Source organism: Esox lucius, chromosome 7 (genome assembly GCF_011004845.1).
Source record: "Esox lucius isolate fEsoLuc1 chromosome 7, fEsoLuc1.pri, whole genome shotgun sequence".
NCBI classification, from domain to species: domain Eukaryota; kingdom Metazoa; phylum Chordata; class Actinopteri; order Esociformes; family Esocidae; genus Esox; species Esox lucius.
In genome coordinates, this window is record NC_047575.1 from 16,735,755 (window position 1) to 16,755,790 (window position 20,036).

Consider the following 20,036-nt stretch of genomic DNA (forward strand, 5'->3'; position numbering starts at 1 on the left):
AGAAAGAATGTCTCAGTTTTAACATTTGATATGTTGTCTTTGTGCTATTGCCTATTCAAGATCATTCTGTTTTCATTTACATTTTACGCAGCGTCTCAACTTTTATGGAAACAGGGTTGTAGATGTTTTATTGTTTATTCAATCCAATATGATCCATACTTCCAAAATGTGCTTCTACCCCTGGGAAATGAAACAGTCTGTACAATGGTTGGCACAGAGATATCTGTACTAACCTGTCATCATCATCATCAACATCCTTGATAACAATGACCAGTATTTAATAATAGGTTATAATTTGGGTAACATCGTCATTGTAGAATGCATTTATGCATGTGTGAATCTACGCCAAGCCCACATCTCTCAGACATCTGGTATTGTGAGTTTAACTGGAAGTACAGGAAGACATGGTTCCTTAGCATCACCAGCGTCCACTACCACACCCAGAAAGACAGGGGAAACACAGACAGTTCCACAAGCAAATGGAGGTGAAGCGAAAGGTTGAGTTCTAAAGGAAAGTAAGGAGTGAGATCTACAATCAGTGTGTTTTCTGATGGACAGAAACCCTGGGTTTTCAGAGCAGCCTGCCCATCTGGTAAGTCATTTTTCATTTAAAGATTTTTTTTTCGAGGGGGGGGGGGGTAATGGTTTATTTCATAGACAGTGGTGAAAGATGGTGAAGGGTCTTTTTCTGAATTATATGGGGCCAGATTAGATCTCATGGTACCGCAGCTCAAGACTCAAACCACTGGGCCATCTCAGGTCACATATTTAATAAGTTCAACACTTAGTATGGAGGAGTGTGTGTGTGTGTGTGTGTGTGTGTGTGTGTGTGTTTGTTCATACCTTTGCTCTGGCCTTCAGCAGGACCATAGTAGCTGAACAGACGTCCCAGTAAAGTGTCCTCAGAACCACCAGGTTGCAGAGCCTCTTCCTCCATCAGCCACAATAGACCCCGGGCCTCATCAGTCCTCAGAGTCCGTACCTACAACAAACACACACACACACACACACACACACACACACACAATCATGATGCCTTCCCACACACTGGGTACATAACACATGCTTTGCTAGATTGTCCTTCTTTCTGATAGTTATACAATCAACCGTCTCACCGAAATAGAAACTGACATAGAAAATGGTTTGCTTTAAACCCTACACGTACTGACTCACTTTAGCGAAGACACTAAGCCAGCCCCCTCCTACTCGCTCTCCAAGTCCTGAGGTAAAGCCAGCTCTAATAATCTAACCATCTACTTTGTAGAAATCATTCTGTAGCCTGAGGAAACGTTGGCAAACCTTGTTGTAGTTACACTTTCACCTGGAATAACACAGCACATTTCCCAACTTGCCTAGCTAAGAGAATTACACAACAATGGCGACAAAGTCAGTCGAGAAGATTTACAGCCAAAAAAAATTGATTTACTGGCCACATATGACAATGTAGATATACTGCTTTCACATTCATGAATATATTGAATGAAAGCTTCTCATAAAGCAATTGCAGTTTGTTTTTGTGAATTGCGGACTGCAGGGATACAGGGCTTAGCCATGACTCTCAGTAATATCAGAGTAGCAGCTCAGTTTTTGAAGCACAGGACACTTCAGCAATTAGCACTGGAAATAGCACTACAATGGTACCCACAATGAGCTTTTTGTTACAATTGAACTTTAACCCTGCTTTGTTGAAAAGTATTTTTCTGAACTAAAGCACACCTACCCACTTGGCAGGCACACACTCAGCACACGCCTCTTACTGGACCACTCCAAAAGACTTCATGGCAAAACAACAGAGCCCGTTGAACTCATGGGTACTGAGGTTTTTAATGTCAGGGGATAACATTCGAAGAGCATCTCTGCAAATGTCCCTGTCAGCTTCAATGCTTATTGTCTTGGACCAACAGTGCTCTAATAGCATGGGCTGTGCCATTCTGTTGTTTCTGTCAGCCTCCACTGGTTACAGTGGCTTTGATGGCTGCCCAGGCAGGGCCAGGACCCTTACAAAGCAGACCACTCAAAGCAACCAAACAGCATTTATTACACCGCCGGCCCTGACATTGTCAACACTATGTTCTGTTTCCATGGCACACCTCACAAACCGAAAGAGAAGCAAGCCCTGATCATTTTTATTCTACCAGAGTGGGGTTTTGTTTGCTGGATGAAATATCTTCTCCTACCCCCCTATCCCTGGCGATTCCTCCATGGAGGCATTTCATTATGCTCACTTTTCTCAGGTAAAGAAAAAAAAAAAGTGAACATTAAACAGTAAATCCCCAAACAAGCAGAATGCCTGCCGTCCTGCTCGACTGAGTCACTGTGAATCACAAAGGAATGTAATTATGTGTGCATAAACGTGCACAGTGACACTGTGTGGGCAGTGGGAGGTAGGATGCCATGACTACAGAGATCTGGCAGAACAAGTGCCAAGACTTTTGATTATGTTGCTCTGTGTCAGTAGTCAAATAAATGTAGGTATTAAAGTGAATATATTGCAGGAATTAAAGTGAATATACTGAAGTTACTACAGTGAATATTGTGAAGGTATTAAAGTGAATATAGTGTAAATATTAAAGTAAATAGTGTAGGTACTAAAGTGAATATAGCATGGGTACTAAAATATACATAATATAGTATAGGTATTAAAGTGAAAAGAGTGCATATATCAAAGTGATTATGGTGTAGGTACTACAGTGAATTTAGGTAAGGTACTAATGTGAAAATAATGTAGATATTCAAGAGAATATACTGCGGGACCTACAGTAAAGTGAATATAGTTTAGGTATTAAAGGGGTATCCTTACCAGTGCCTGACTTGAAGCTTGGTCCACAGCATCAACAGACAGAGATGTGCTGGGCTCCATGTCATCTAATGCAAGCTCTATGTTCTCCTACAGGGGTAACCAATGACAACAACATGTATCTGAATAAAGGGTGACATGTTTTTAGTGGTCAGTAAGAATTAGTTAATTATCTTATTCATTATCAGCTACAGTGCATAAATAATGGCATAAAACTTAGTAAAATTACTAAGCTGAACCTCCAAATGACGAACACTCCATAGTGTGGAAATATTCAAAACATTTTTAAATTATTAATACAAATTGAAAAATGATTTTCTAGCGCATGCAAACGGTAACCAGGCGGATTGGGCAGCTAGCACTCCGTAATAACCAGGGGACAAATAACAGACTGCTGGTGAATTATTGTTGTGTTAGCCATTTTGTGAATTTTTGTAGTGTTAGCTATTTTGCTCACCACAAGAACTAGGATTTATTTTCTAATTTGACAAAAGCCATGGACCGTGTACACAATGAAAATGTTAGTTGCCCCCCTCTCCAAACGATTTGTTTGGCTCTCCCCGAATCCATTGGGACTTGTTACATTCATAAATGTTTTGCCGTTGAGCTGACACCTCATCCAGAGCGACTTATAGTAGTGAATGTATACAATTCCAACAGGTTCCCCCATAGAAATCAAACCCAAAACCTCAGAGGTTGCAAGCACAAAGCTCTGCCAACCGAACACGATTAGACAGCACCAAAGATTCTCACACTTACATAGAGCACAGTTAGGGTGGACATCCAACTGTCTTGATACGACAAGGAGAGATCACAAATGTGTGTTTTCTAAATTGAAGCAACCTTTTTTCGACTGGCTATGTGAGTTTCGATCAGGTGCATTCTGACTTGAGAAATTAGGAATAATTGGTAAGTACAGGTTGGTGGAAAATATCCTGATTACGGCGATACAGGCTCATACCCTCTCATATGCTTCTGATGTGGCGCTGAGGTGGAGATTACTTGGCTGGCTACGAAAGTGAAAGAACTGTTCCGTATAATACGCATGATTTGAAGACATCAGGTAGAACACAGAGGTTTGGCCTTACGCTGATCGGTGAATAAACCAGCATTAGATATGAGGTTTGCCGTGACGAGAGAGAGGGCATTCACCAAAAAAAAATAAAAAGGAGGGCGTTAGTCTTCATCAGTCCACTGCTGCGCAACTCAGCCCACTTGACACAGCCGGGGACAGTGTAATCGCTTTCTGCCCAACGGGGGAGGAGAGACGGCAATCATGCAGCCATTTTAAAGTAAATGTGTGACTGACACTCCTGATGAGAGGGTGGGAACCATAAGCCATGTAAAGTGACTCTGGGTCTGTAAAAATGCCATGGATTTATTATTATTATTCTGATATGACTTTATGTAACTCCATGACTTAGAGGCATGAGTAGTGCATCATCCACCCTGAGGTGTTGGATTGTATCCATTGATATTTGAATCCCCGTTTAAAAGCATTTGTCTTAGAGTATGTGCACTGTGTATAATAATGTACCTCTTTGTATCTCTCCAGCTCCTGTACAAAGGTGCGCTGATAAAACAGTGTCTGGAGGCGCTCCTGGGTGTAGTTGTGGCAGAGCTCTTCAAAGGTGGCGCCGCGCTCCCTCTTGGCCAGCCGCGGGTTCTGGAAGCCGGGAGTGTCCACGATGAGCAGTGAGCACAACGAATGCTGGCTGGACTTCAGAGCCCTGAAGCAGCATTCACGCAAGCCCGCACGCGCACACACACACACACACCAGTCAGTCAGAGACACAAACAGGAAGAATTAAAAAACAAACCAGAAGTGCCAGGCAGCTGAGCCCAAAGCGGGGAGCCAGCTGTAGAGGTTCGTGTGTGTCATTTCCCTCAATCTCTGGTGTTGTGGTGACTAACCGGTTGATGAGTGAGATGAGGAGGGTGAAGAGCTCAGAGTACAGTCCAGATGCCATGGCTTCTAAACACTCCATCGCAGAGGCCTTGGAGCCTGGGGGGACAACAGGGGAAAAGAGGAACCGTTTGGATGGGGATCAGACCACCCGGCATACAAGGCAACCGTGCGATTGGACATGATTTCATCGCAGGGAATCAGATAAACCCAGAACTCCGACCACTGAATCTCAGGGGTGATGTGAGAGGGAGACAGGTCACCCAGAACCATGACTACAGCGTCAGTGTCAGTGGGTCCTTCTGGATCGTGGGTCTTACGTACTGGCTTGTGGGTCTTACTGGCAGAGAAATGTCAGACTCAGAACATTCACATGACATTGAGCCTCTTGCCATCGGCCCCTAGCATCCCTTTGCTTAGCATCCCACGCATTGTCTGGTTTCACCTAAGAACGTTTGAGTCCCAACACAAAGCACAGTGTAATTCAGGAAGGTTGTGAGCCAGTGCGATACAATATAATGCACCACATCCAGGAATAAAGCTGCCTAGTACGACGTGGACAAAGGGGGAAATAGCTGTTTGTTTGGAGAGGGAGTTTTACGTACTGTATACAGTACACTATGTCCTTGGAGCTGTGTGTCAACCTCAGATAAAACTCTCAGAGGTCCTGTACATGCAGAAAAATCAATGGAATGCAATTATAATTTCAAGGGCAATGCATAAAGAGGACTTCTAAAACCGTCCTGGTATATTTGTTACACCTACCTATCAACAACTCCTCTCGTTCTGTGGTTTCCATTACGCAGATAAGCGTTAACTTTCAGAGAAGCATGTCATTTACTCCGGGTGATGAGCGGAGGTTAGTGTGTGTGTGTGTGTGTGTGTTTGGGGGGGTGGTGTACCTGAGGCGTCTCCTGGCGTATCATCTGTCCCCTGGCGTATGGAGCTGCCTCTGGGCAGGGAGCCCTTTGCCTGGTGCTTAAAGATGGAGGATGAGAGCTCCTCCAGGGTGCAGCCCAGCAGGTAAGCAGCCTTCTGCGCCCACTCATGACGAGCAAACTGTTTCCTACCAGCTGAGACAGACAGAAATACCAGCATTATCTCCTCGGCCGACATCCATGTGTATGCATAGTCCATTCCCCACTGGAGATGATATTTGCTGACTCAGTGGAAGTGTGCGTGCAGGTCACTTGGACCTGGTCGGGGCTAACACTGCTGTGATAGTTAACGGTCACCTGTCTCATTAGGACAGTGAAAAGTAGCCCACAAAGGACATTATCCGTACTACGCATCCAAACAGCACAATGGAATAAAGATCACATTTGCCCACAGTCCCAGTTCTGTGACTATTTGATGTAGTTCTGAAAGATCTTATATTTTTTCTCAACTTTATTTTTCCTCAACACCACACTTTCTTCACAGTTTCAAAATACACTGTCATTCTCACTTTGCCAAATCACAAGCCTCGTTTAGCCAAACAAACTTTAATCTTGATGATGGGGTTGTAGATGAGGGCGAGAGAGTTTTTTTTTCAGTGTGGTGTGACACACAAACCCTCCTCAGACACTTCAGCGACTGACTGGGGAACATTAAACAGTCAGGCTTCTCACTGAGGCATGCTGGGATCTCCCCATGTGTGTCACGTGGGCGCTTGTGTTTTGACAAGCAAGAGGGTTGTGAGGACGATCAAAGAAGAAGACTGAGGACTTCATTAAAATGCTAATGACACGATTTCTGCTCACAGCGATAAAAGCACGGAGGCGGAGCTCAACACAAAAGGGTTTTTACCTTTATCTGTGTCTGCAGCGTGAGGGCAGCAGCATGCAACATGCAAGAACAGGTGGTTAAAACAAAACAACACAGTTAGAGCAACAGTAGCAATTGATACATTGGATGTACTGACAAAGTTTGATCTGATATGCTTTCTAATAAGTATTCTCTCTCACACACACAGACACACACACACACGGACACACACACGGACACACACACGGACACGGACACACTAGGAAGTTGAGCATGCATTAACAGGGTATGACAAGCTGCATTCAGGAGATTCATTGAAAAACATATATTAGAGTTGAGGAGTGAAAACAGTCCACACTCAGCCCCCAGCCATCCTCCATTCACTGTTAGATCCACTGATAGGTGTTGGTGGATACAGCAGTGCCTTTTAAATCAACACTTCAATTCTTTATTGAAAACAGGTCTTTGCTGCCCTCTGGTGTTGCCTGGTCTAGCTGAACCGCTTATCATTAGGGTGTTCAATCAAATCTCCAATCAAATCTCCAAATTAATTCTGCAATTTGTAAATGCTCCAAAATGCCCTGATATAAGAAGTGGCCAGTATTGTGGTAACTGATTTACACCAAATGGCAACCAAATGATTAGTTTTTGTCATTAATCTGACAGAATGTAACCATGAAATATTTTGATTGGAGTTTATAAATTAACACTCCAGAAGAAGAGGAAGGAAAAGAAGGCCAACAGAGGAGAAGACAGATGACTAGAACGGTGTTGGTTTGGGTTAATTACCGATGTCCTCTATGACCGACACTGCAAAGGAAGTAATGTTAGACAATGTGAATAACAAATTCAACTGTACACACACATTTCAACAGCATAAACACTCAGTCTTGTCCTCGGCTCTCAGGCATATTGCAGTCAAACATACTGGGTGATTCTCTGCTGAGGTATAGCAGCAGGCAGACACTGGGAGTTTCCAATGACAAGGAAAGGAATTCAGTCAGCTTAAGGCTGAATTTGGATTGGGACTTTGTCGCCTCGTGAGCTGAACACTTAAAACTCTTCAGTTGTCGAGTGACTGTCTCAAACTGACACCAGCACTCCTGGTTGTGTATTTCGCTTGGCTGAATATTAAAGAAGGCTGTTAACATCTCCCCTGCAAGATGACTGACAGTTCTTCTACACTTAAAACAACAACTTTGCTTGTGACACTCCTTGAAACAACCAAAGGCCCAGGACAGATAGATACATTTATATTTTTGTCATATAGCTGACTCTCTTATTCAGAGTTACATACATTTAATACATAACGTACTATACAACTGAATGTATAAAACAACTGTCAGGGAAAAGGAGGGGGTGAATGACAAGGGGGGGATTTTTAGCTAACCATAAGAATCTGAAGACCAGATACGCAGACAGGGGTTAATACTACTACTCCTACGATAAGCGCAATTTGACCACAAAGAGTCAGGACACCCGTTTCAAGTCCCATATGAAAGGCCACCCTCTACACAGGGCTACGTCATCTTCACGGCCCTGGGAGATTGGAATGTGTTCTTAAAACCAGAGGGAAGAGTGCTCGCTACAGACTATCCAACACCACTTCATGCCTCCCATCCAGGGACCAACCAGAGTCAACCCAGCATTGGGGTGCAGGGCGCTATATGGGACAACAGCTGAGGCACTACGTATGTTGTTCTTTTGGATCTCAGTTTGGCTTTACTCTTTCAATCCCAGTGTTTAACAGAGGGAATCTGCATCTGTCGTTGTTCTTAGTGTTGTTGTTGTTTAAATAAAGAATGCAGTTTAATTTACACTATTAAGCCTCTGACGTGATCATCTGATGAGGTGTCATTCTCCTGGTGGTCTTACCCTTGGTGGCCCCTGCAGCTCCAAGGTGATAAATGGCCCCCAAGATCAGCCAAAAGGCCCTCTGCTCCTCCCCACTGATCCCCAGGACCCTCATGGCTGCCTGCAGCTTGGTGAACAGCTGGGAGGCCCGCTGCTTATCCTCAGACTGGACAAGCATGAGTGGAGAAATGACAGGTGTTACTGTAGTGTTTTACTATAATTTAAAGCATACGTCTATGCACTTAAAACATAATTAATTTGTTCTGACACAGGTCCTTGGGGCCTTGGCCAGAGGTACCTTTTGCTGAGGAACAATTCCAAAAGCGCTGTTTTCAGCAAAGTGGTTGAAGTGTAGCTCCGTCCTGAGAAGTCAAGGAGAGACAAGTTGTCAGTTACAGGGAAAACAAAACCTGACAAAACTACTCCGTTTTCAGACCTTCAACACTCAGACACATTTAGAAGCAAATAAAAGAATGCAGGGCAAGTGATAGGAGAGAAGGAACAGGAGAATGTGAACAGGTCTGAGGACAACATACTTCAGAGAGCTGTCGGCTCCAGCCATGATGTAGTAGAAGACGTTGAAGGTGGATTCCCCTTCTGGTCGCTTGCTCACTCGGAGCTTCTCCAGCAGCAGGGTCTGGATGGAGGCCGACGCCACCTGGCCAGCCTGGTCAAAGTCCAGGGAGACGATGTGGGAGAAGTGACTGGCGTTCCCGTTCATGGAGGTGGAGCTGTTCCCGAAGGCCTCCAGGATGGTGTAGACAGCCTGCCACTTCTCCGCTGGGACACGCACGGAGACACAGACCAGATCATTAGCATGCAGACAGAAAATATCAGACCAACAGCCTACCATCAAATAAATACTGAAAGGAAATTAATATGTTCCCTAAACAACTTACCAGAGAAGGTCTTGTTGGTGCTGCCAGCGATGGTAACCAGGTACTGGATCAGGTGCTGACAGTTGGTGGTCTTTCCGCTCCCACTCTTTCCCAACAGCACAATGGACTGGTCCTGGCGGGTGGTCAGCAGGTTCCTATAGGCCGACTGGGCCAAGCCGTAGATGTGAGGGGCTGTGTCCTCCCTCCTGCACCCCTTAAACATGTGCATCACCTGAATGGGGAGGCAACAGAGAGAGGGAGTCCAAGACACAGAGAGACAGAGAATAACATCTCAAAACCTCATCACATCTAGTCTCTGCCTCTCTTTCCATTTGTTCCCCTTCTACGAGATTTCTTGTCTCCCATCCTGCCCGCCCCAGCGCCACCCAGACCATTACCTTCTCTGAGTACATGGAGGGGGTGCTGATGGGGTTAATGACCACCATGTTGGGCCCAGCGTGCGTGTGGATCAGGTTGCCCCCGTAGCGCTGGCGCAGAGAATGCATCACACTGGACTCGTTGAGGTACTGCAGCGAGGACAGGTCCTCCACGCGGTCAGATGATGGAGGGTTGGCCTACACCAAGAGGACAGGGTTCAGTGAGATCACATAACACAGACATTTCATATAATGCAGACACAAACGCCACACAAGAAACATTTCTGGTATGGCACAGCATGTCTGGCTCACCTTCTCCACATCATCCTCATCCACATCCAGTAGTGAGCCATCACTCTCCAATCGGATCTTCACTTTCCCCTCTGGCAAACTGCCTGGCTCAGTCTTCAACAGGGTCGCTGTGGTGACAGAACAAAGTCAATTTGATCTGCACCCTCTAAAAGTGAATTAACATCTTGCATTTATACTGGAAAAGTAAATAAAATGTTTCAATATGTGGTTAAAAGCGGAGTATTCTCAGAGTAAGTACTAACCCAAGGAAAATCCATCCTTGTGAACCAGCCAAACTTTCTCAGTGCCGTACCAGGCTTTCTCAGCAGCTATCTGCTCTTCAGTCTTCACCTAAGATTGAGAATGAAGGAAGAGGCGCACAGAAACAGAATTTACTAAACTCAAAAACAAGAGAAGAAGCACATACTAAGATGAACAACACCAGATAATTAACTGTAATTCTCAGGAACCTGACATTTTTTAACAGTAGGACAGAACCATTACGGGCCTGTTATTGCCCACTAGACATTTGCCCTGGGTAAAATTATTTATCATCAGTTTACGTTCTGTAAAGCCAGCTGACAGTACTGAGAGCCCACTATCACTGACAGTAACAGGATAGGAAGGGCATCCAGAATGAAGCTTGCTACATAATGTAAGATCATTAGACACCACAACCCTAACCACAACACTAACTCCACGTCAGTCCCACAACACAGCTAACACCACATCAGTACCACAACACAGCTAACTTCACATCTGTACCACAACAAAGCCAACTCCACATGAGTACCAAAACAAAACCAACTCCACATCAGTACCACAACCCAAGTTAGCTAAACATCAGTAGCAAAACACAGTGCTGTGGCAGTACACCACACTTTCCCAGTCTGACACCTGACTAGGTTTAGACCGGATTGTAATCAATTCTAAAGGGCACACACTAAGTTTGCAACAATGCAGAAAATAGACAAGGCACATTTATTATTTTACATTTCTAGCTTATTCATTAGCTTTAATAAAATAGTCCAATAATTTACCACACAACATCGATGGGTTGGAACAGAACTAGAAAATAAGCAACATAAACACACCATGCTAGTTCAGTTACAGTACTAGGTTTTCTGCAAAGAGGACCTGAAAAGTCACACTGAAATGCCAGCCACATCATTAGCAAAGATCACTGAAAACCTACTTGTTGATAGCATACTTAAGAATGCAGCATAATGTTCACTCAGTCATGCATTTTCTGAGTTTCAATATTGTACTAATCCTATTTATCAGAGGCAGATATCCCAGCTGAGGTTTTTGTTTCAGGGACAGACACACACACACAACCCACACACAAACATGGGTTATTGCAGTCAGGCACAGCAGTAGCCAGACCTTGGGATGAGAGGCGGCCGTATGGGCCGCCTGCAGGAGGGCCACTGTGTCCTGGTCCACCTGTTTCTGGATCAGGGCAGGAAGAGATAGGTTTATTCGAGGTCAGAGGTCAACTTTGAAGGGCATACTGCAGGCTCAAAGATACAAACAGGTTGGAATGCTCTGGGTAAGAGGTAGCATACTTAACAGATGCTGACGAAGAAAATACCTGACACCCACATTGTAAGAGAACAAAAAAAACTGGTAATGCGGTCTACTGAAAGATGTTTATCCCTTTAGGTTTGCCAGTCTAAGTTACAAAGTCCAGCAGAGCCTGTTTCTATAAGAGAGCAAGATTACTGGGACATCCAGCTCTGTTGCCCAGAGACAGAAATAATTTTGGTCTATAAAAAAAGTGAGGAAGAAATTAGTATGGGGTGCAAGCAGGTCTTCAGGTGTGTGAGACAGGGGGAGGGGACAACAAGGTCAGATAATGTGAGCAGGTTTACACACCAACATGAAACATGAGCACAAACTCCAGCTAGGGAGGTGGGTGAGGAGCCAGCATGGGGAGAGGGATGACATGGTACCTGAGAAGGAGGCTGGATAGACACAAACACACACACGCACACAGCAGTGAGGAGAGTAGCAAACAGAGGCTCCCCACAGAGACAGAGAAGGGTACTGTTTTTAGTTTTGATATGACACCAGATTAAAAAAAACAATACTTAATGTGGATAAAAAACAGACTTTCAGGAAAACAAACGCTCATGTCATAAAGGGAATACCAAAGGACAGAATACATGAAAAATACAATCTTGTAATATGCCATGACGCTACTTTACATTTACTCTGAGTTCGACAACCCTGCTGTGAAGCCCAAACGAAGCCCCTCCTCCCAGGAAGACGGATAGTGCCACCCAGTGCCCACCATGACCCACAGGTGACCTCCATTTCCATTCGTATGACTAAGGAAAACTCCTTGGCCGTGACAGGAAGCCCTGGACTGTAACCACGGTAGGCTCTAGCTGAAAGGAAACATGGAGGCTGCCAGTCAGTTCTAATCACACTCCACGGGACACCCCCCCAATTCCAACCCCTCCGCCAGTGGCCAAGCCCAGCCTGAGGCCACATGAGACTGCACCTGTCCCCATGCTGAAGCAGAGCAGGGTGGTAAAGCCCAAGGCTTGTTCAGACTGTCTGACAGCACATTACAGCAGGCAGACACACCAGCTAAAGGGAGGACATGTAGGAGCTCCAGGGAGGATCTTCCTGCTGTTCTGCAGACACCAGCTCAGAAACCTAGGAGGTCACAGCAACACAGGTGAGGCTATCGATGCCACAGTCCTTTTAAAGGTTTGTTACGCTATCCGCTTGTCTTTGCCCCCGGGACAGTGTTGTATCATGACATACGATCCATCACTGATCCATCTGTCTGACAAATGTCAGCCAGTCAGATAGATGCCAGCCGCAGGACACACACCTGTTCTTTAGAGCCATGGCAACCCTGAGGCTGAGCACTCCCGGAAGAAAGCTTCCCAGCAGAGGACCCAGATGCCTTCTTCACCTTGATATAACAACAAACAGATCAGTGACGTCTAATTTAAGTTGTTCCACACAACATGCTCCTGAAATGGACAGCACAATCACATAATTTGCACCCAGTTCATTGCTAGGACGAAGCTTACATCCTAACTGAAGTCACCAAATTGAAGTTAAAGTTTACAATGGTTAAGTTGAGTGTTAAAGTTAGGTGTATGTTTAGGGAACAGGTAGCAGATAGGGCTTAGGGTAGAGACAAGAGCTAACACTGTTTTCTGAGAATGTTACATTTAAAATGTAAACTCTTCCCTTTTAGGTAAACACATCACATAATTCCAGCCTCCAGAACAAGATTCATAAAGAAAACCATTCAACATGGGCAGAAGTTCGTACTACTTAAAAACAAACACTTATCTCACAGACTAGGTTTTTAATTATATTAGCCAGTTAATTTTGCTAGACTATGCTGAAACGGGACAATAAACAGTAGTTTAATTTCTGCCACAAGACAAATCCTGTGGACACACTCATGTATCATATCCACTCAGCACATTCTGTGAAGTCATGTCCATGAGTCATGTGTTAATTTCAAACCTAAAATGGGTTAATGTGTGTTCAGTGTAGTGCACGTCAGAACTGCATGCACTAAGTGATGTAACTCGTTTTCAGGCAGGCATTTTGAAGGCACACACTGTACCTCGGGTTTGTTCACCGACGATGAGCGAGGGGCAGGGATGAACCCTGGAGGGGGGGCAAGGGGGTCGGATTTCGGGGCGGGGATGAAACCTGGGGGTCGGGCAATAGGATTTTGTCTTGGTGCGGGAATGAAGCCTGGAGGAGGGGCAAAAAGGTTGTTTTTTGGGACAGGGGCCGGGATGAAACCTGGAGGGGGGGCGAGAGGGTTGGCTTTGGGTTTGGGTGCAGGGATGAAGCCTGGAGGAGGGGCAAAGGGATTGGCTTTGGGTGCGGGTATGAACCCTGCTGGAGGGGTGAGTGGGTTTGGTTTGGGAGGGGCTGGAGAGAAAGCAGAGGTGGAAAGGTTCTCTTCTACTTTAACCTCTGTTGGCTCCTTGATCTCTTCTTCCTTTTCTTCCTCCTTCTCCTCCTCCTCCTCTTTGTCTTCCTTGCGGTCTTGGGTGCGGTTGCGAGGCCGGTGCTCCTTGGTCCTCCCTCGGCCCATCAGGCTGGCCAGGCCCACGGAAATGTCATCCTTCTCATCTTTCTTGCCGGAAAGTGGAGCGGTCTTGGGTACAGATGTGGCCATGGGGGCAGCTTTTGGAGGCTCAGTGCCGCGGCCCTGAAGAGGCTCCCCCACCCCGGGCCCTTCCTTCCTCACCACCCTCCGAACCACCTTCACCCCCTTCTTCTGGGAGGGCCCCTGGTCTTCAGCAGCCTCCTGTCTGGAGGGTGAGGCTGCTGTGGGGTCACTCCTGTTTGTTTCCCTGGTCGATGTGACCCCTGGCTGTGCTTCACCACTTACTTCAGCTACAACTTCCTCGCCGTCGGACTGAACACACACACACACACACACGTACAGTAAGGACAAGGATCTAACGGCAGACATAAAAAAATAACGGATCTTTAGAGCGGTGATTGATTCACTAAGCATCATCCATTGTTCACCGGCCAAGTAACTGTCGACAATAGAGAACGGACAACTTTGTCAAAACATCTGCCAAAACGCAAAGTACAGAAAGTCATTTAAAGGCAGAAATGTTTCTCCTTTTCCATCTTGAAAATATTGCATTTGGCTACACACAAATTCCTCAAATCATAACTCAAGGAAACTGGAAGGATGGCTTACAGAGTAAACCGATTAAGTGTGGTTTATGTTGGCTTCTAGAGGTCCCCCATTATAGAGACCTCTCAGATATAATGGATGGCTGGCTCCTTGTCTGCCTATTACCACTCCAGCGTTTATGAATCTACATCAAGACCTCTGGAACAGAGGTAACAATGTGGTGTAAGCTTGCTCCACGGTTCAATTTAAACTGCAGATGGGGTCATCCAAGACATGTTATTTGCCCTCGCCGAGAGTCAAAAACACAGGTGAGGAAAAAGAGCCACATTGCTGAGAAGAAAATGGGCCCTCCTAGCTTCAATGGATCTACATCTAGATTGTTAAACGCAAAAGCACACAGTGAGGTTAAACTTACATTTGATGCTGGCTTGGTTTCAACCTACAAGAGAGAAAGGTGAAGAGGAGCAGATCAAACCCAGAACTTAAGCTTTGTCTCCATACAGGAACACCATGCATTTATCTCTACCACTAAAATCCTTCCCTTGTCCGCAGAGCACAAGCGCATGCTCTCCTTCAGCATGAAACTCACCTAACAGCAGAATTTTTCCTTTTAGACTGAACCTCAGCTGACAACAGTAAACAGTCACAAAATCTACAGTATCGGTGAACACAAAGGCAAAACAAGACTTCCCTTTTGTCGCCAGAATGAAAAACGCGAACTGTAAGCCATTGCAGTTGACCAGAGTTCATGGAATGAGCCAGGTTGGTGCAGGGGAAGGAGATAGAGAGTTACGAGGAGGACAGGGTATGAGGATGAATCAGTGACAGGGAGTGGGTTTAGGGATGTACGGGCACTGCTGTCTTCACCCCACCAGGGCAAGAGGACCATGCAGTCTGACGCAGCACTGAGACATGAAGACATGAACAACAGGATGAAATGGAGACATAGGTTAAAGGACAGTCTCACTTACAGTGGATATAAAAAGTGTACACACCCCTGTTAAAATGCCAGGTTCTTGTGATGTACAAGGATGAGACAAAGATAAATCATGCCAGAACTTTTTCCGTCTTTAATGTGACCTAATGTAACGTGAACATTTCAATTTAAAAAATAAACTGAAATCTTTTATAAAAAAATTTAAAAATAAAAGAATCACAATAACCTGGTTGCATAAGTGTGCACACCCTTAAACTAATACTTGGTTGAAGCACCTTTTGATTTTATTACAGCACTATTTTTGGGTAGGAGTCTATTAGCATGGCACATCTTGGCGTGCCAATATTTGCCCGCTCTTCTTTGCAAAAGCGCTCCAAATCTGTCAGATCGCAGGGACATCTCCTGTGCACAGCCCTCTTCAGATCACCCCACAAATGTTCAATTGGATTCAGGTCTGGGCTCTGGCTGGGCCATTCCAAAACGTTTATCTTCTTCTGGTGGAGCCATGCTTTTGTGGATTTGGATGTGGACTTTGGGTCGTTGTTGTGCTAAAATGTGAACTTCCTCATCATCTTCAGCTTTCTAACAGATGCCTGAAGGTTCTGTGCCAAAATTGCCTGGTATTTGGAACTGTTCATAATTCCCTCCACCCTGACTAAAGCCCAGCTAAAGAAAAACAGCCCCAAAGCATAATGCTGTCACCAACATGCTTCACTGTGGGTATGGTGTTCTTTGGGTGATGTGCAGTGTTGTTTTTAACATACCTTTTGGAATAGTGGCCAAAAAGTTAAACCTTGGTTTCATCAGACCATAACACATTTTCCCACATGCTTTTGGGCTTGGATGTTTTTCTTTGTAAGAAAAGGCTTCTATCTTGCCACCCTACCCCATAGCCCATTTATATGAAGAATACGGGAATTTGTTGTCACATGTAGCACATAGCCAGTACTTTTTCCTGCAGTTCCTTTAATGTTGCTGTAGACCTCTTGGAAGCTTTCCTGACCAGTTTTCTTCTCGTCTTTTCATCAATTTTGGAGGGATGTCCAGTTCTTGTTAATGTCTCTGTTGTGCCATATTTTCTCCACTTAATGATGAGTCTTCACTGTGTTCCATGGTATATCTAATGCTTTGGAAATTATTTTGTACCCTTCTTCTGACTGACATCTTTCAACAATGAGATTCCTCTGATGCTTTGGAAGCTCTCTGCGGACCATGGCAGAACAACTGAACTTTATTTGTGATTAATCAGAGTCACTTAAAAATGTTGGCAGGTGTGTAATGACTTCTATTTAACATGAGTTTGAATGAGATTGGTGAATTCTGAACACAGCCACATCCCCAGTTATAAGAGGGTGTGCCCACTTATGTAACCAGGTAAGGTTTTCATTTTTAATGTTTCCCCCTCAAAGATTTCAGTTGGTTTTTCAACTGAATTGTTCACATTATAGGTCACATTAAAAGTGGAAAAGGTTCTGACATGATATATCTTTGTTAACACTATAGAAATAGGTCACTCATTTTTGTCAAACTATTATTTCAATTCACAAAACAACAGCCGTAGTTACTATAATCTGTTAAAATATTCTCCCCTACAATGGATTCAGAATGTCATTTATTCGAGGCAAACACTTGGCAGTATTGACCTAATGTGGAGTGCGCAGCATTGGTCTGTTATAACAGTGTAAATGTCTGACATACCAGGGGTTTAATCTGCAGCATAACAGTGTCACTGACATGATCACAGCCCTCTCAGGGTCAGTGTAATGGGCTCATTGCCTTAGGTGACAGTGTGGTTACACTATGCTGTTAGGAGTGGAAGGTGGCCACAGGAGAATACCCTCATCACCAGACTTTAGGTTTCGGTGTCAGTGTAACATCCCCGAATGTAAGGAACTAATATTAAAATGTGAAGTTCCATTTTGAATAAAATAAACATGACGTTAAAGGACAAATTAGAACAGAGCAAATCAGTCATACACACATAAAGTCATGGATCAGTGTCATACTGATGACATCCCAAGAAGCAAACAGTCAGCCAATGAATGATAACGTGAGAGCGTAAACTCTAAACCTGCACAGAATGACAGCCCTGGCTGTTCTCTAGAAACACCAGAACAACCTCCAAAGGCCTTCGTTTGAGCATGACACACTCTCCAATAGTGCCTCCTATATCTCTAATATTGTTTTATTCAGATGTGCCCTTCAGTTACAGCCACGTTCACTGCCACGTCAGCTGAAACCAGCCCAAAACTAGGGTACAAGAAATTTGGTGAACCAAGCAGAAGAATTGGGCACCCTGGGCATTCTCCAAGCAGCAGAGTGAAGCAGCACAGCAACATGTTTCACCATCATGCCCTAGCTTTCAACAGACATCTTTCACTCCTATTAATAGTTCCCAGCAGCAGAGGAGGCCATTCTGAGACATTACCAGACCCCTAACGGACACAGCACAGCAGATTCTGAGAACAACACACTCCTGGGCCCATAAAAAGCCTGTTACCTTGCGTTGTCCTGAGCCCTGATCAGTGTTCACTCCCCTCACCAGATTAGAAGGTTTGGATGTGGCTTGGAGGAGAAATGTGCCTGCTAGTCCTGGCAGGAACTTAAGTCCAACTACAGGAGTTAAAAACTCTACAGTCCAAACTGTGGGCAAGGCAGGATCAGAGCTCTGCCTGTCTGTAGATCACAGGGGGGACGTAATGCGATAGGACCCTGCATGGAACTCTGGGAGGGGGACAGCTGCTGGGATACATGGGGGCTATTAATAGCAGCCCACAAGAGGCACCATGCCACTACCATGTCCCCCTGCCCCTCTCATTCTTGCCCAGCAGAAGGAAAATGACAGGTCCTCCCTGCTCCAGGAAGCCACGAGGCCTCGCCCAAGCCTCTCCTGAGCTAGTCTTAGCATTAACCTCGAGGCCTAAGGAGGTGAGCTGGAGAGCTTGAAAAGGCATGGCCAGGTCTAATCCCTCGGTCCTCTGAGCCAAATAGAAAAGAAGTAAAGACTGAGGGATAAAGACAAAGAAGTACATTCAAGATATCTGGGAACAAGATTAGTGTCAAACCAACCAAAAACATTCATTAAGGCTTATAAAAACACAAACCATTACAACTGACTGAACAAATAAACAGGTCATCTATATTCAGAATCACTGTGTTTTTTTAAACTAATATTGTATTTCGGCACATAAAAACAACATCAGAAAATAATGCCTGGAATATTTATTAAGATCAGTAGACTTCAGCACAGGCCATCATTAGACAGTCATCTTCTCTCTTCATTCAGAGATTCATTTTGCTTCCTACACCACAAGAGGGCGGTATAAGCCAAAACACATTTTGGACTGCTGCTTCAATTTGCTGAAAGTATTGTTTAATTCCTCAACAGACCTATTCATATGAAGTCTTTCTACCACAAATGTAGTTGAAAAATGCAATAAAATACAAAAACGTATGTATAAAAGTACGTATTTAGCCAGTAGCTGAAAAGAAAAACTACTCCACAAAACAATGCATTGTGGGAAAAAGGGTGTAACATAACACGAGGTCAGGGCCAGGGAGGAGAACAGAGTGTTCAGCTGCTGATTGGGTGTGGTGAGTAGGGGGAGTGGCTGCAGGAGGACAACACAGACCTGCAGACGGTGCAGCCAGGCTGGTGGAATCCAATGTGTTTGCTCTATCGAACACAGCCCACTAACCCTCCACCCTCACACCCCAGTGTGTGCGTTTCTAACTATGTAACAGGGACAACAAGGTCCACAAACACTGGTTAAATCAGGAAAAATATGACTAACGGGGCCCATTTTGAAAAAGGCAACTTTGGCCCTAAAATTGGGTAAGAATTACAATTGGGATTAGGTTTAGGCATTGGGGCTAGGTTAAGTTTATGCATTCATTTCAATCCCCATTAGGTAGCTAAGCAAACATTTGAGTGAACACGTGTGTGGGTGTGGGTCTGTGCGTGTGTGTGTGGTGGTGAGTCTGTCTACACTGTTTAACACTGATCAAAGATAAGCAGTCGGTAACTCCACACAGCTCAGATTCTGACCCAGTTCAAACTCTGGCTGGACACAGAGGATTTATGAGGCAAACATGACCCAGATCATCGAAAATCACAGGCAATCCACCAAGCACAGACCTGATTTCAACTCTGTATCCTACGAACCACCTGGCTGATAGATATAGGCTGACAAATTATTAAAGAGCAAGTGATTACCAAGCTCAGTAATCAGGGTGAAAAAAGAGCCTTTAAAAGGAAGTTACAACAATGACTAGGCAAAATGTTTAGGTACTGATCCGTTTAAATTACAACATTGTTCAACAGGAAGTGAAAAGTCCCTTGTACATATGGTCTCTGCTTCATCATTAGGGAGAGTGAAGTGTGACATCAGGTCTACGGAAGTCGACATGGACAGTCAGACAGTGGTCTCAGACAGTGGGGACCAGGAGGACACCACAATCAGTTGGTCTCAAAATACTGCTTATACTGTATATTCATTTTTGAATAGATTTTACAGAAACAAATCACCTTACGAATCAATTTTTGTGCGGATGTGATGTACTTTTCAGGAAATATTGGATGTCAGACATGTTGTAGCTAGA

The 20,036-nt window shown here is 44.7% G+C and overlaps 1 protein-coding gene across 8 annotated transcripts in view; it reads right to left on the reverse strand.

Moving 5' to 3' along the window:
• The window catches only part of LOC105010767 (unconventional myosin-XVIIIa), a 68,374-nt gene that overhangs the window by 33,250 nt on the left and 15,088 nt on the right, over positions 1-20,036 (reverse strand). For 2 of the 8 annotated variants that reach the window (XM_020048268.3, XM_020048266.3), the window contains exons 3-16: positions 10,113-10,200; positions 9,871-9,977; positions 9,580-9,756; positions 9,203-9,413; positions 8,840-9,083; positions 8,602-8,665; positions 8,325-8,469; positions 7,239-7,259; positions 6,492-6,503; positions 5,606-5,776; positions 4,712-4,802; positions 4,335-4,527; positions 2,801-2,887; positions 844-982 (exon numbers count right to left, since the gene is read on the reverse strand). In XM_020048268.3, coding sequence (XP_019903827.3) covers positions 844-982; positions 2,801-2,887; positions 4,335-4,527; positions 4,712-4,802; positions 5,606-5,776; positions 6,492-6,503; positions 7,239-7,259; positions 8,325-8,469; positions 8,602-8,665; positions 8,840-9,083; positions 9,203-9,413; positions 9,580-9,756; positions 9,871-9,977; positions 10,113-10,200 — 1,750 coding nt within the window. Of the gene's footprint in view, positions 1-843; positions 983-2,800; positions 2,888-4,334; positions 4,528-4,711; positions 4,803-5,605; positions 5,777-6,491; positions 6,504-7,238; positions 7,260-8,324; positions 8,470-8,601; positions 8,666-8,839; positions 9,084-9,202; positions 9,414-9,579; positions 9,757-9,870; positions 9,978-10,112; positions 10,201-11,235; positions 11,302-12,697; positions 12,782-13,453; positions 14,264-14,912; positions 14,937-15,188; positions 15,503-17,934; positions 18,104-20,036 lie in introns of those variants that run through there. The other 6 variants (XM_020048263.3, XM_020048267.3, XM_034293560.1 and 3 more) reach the window with 6 other exon arrangements.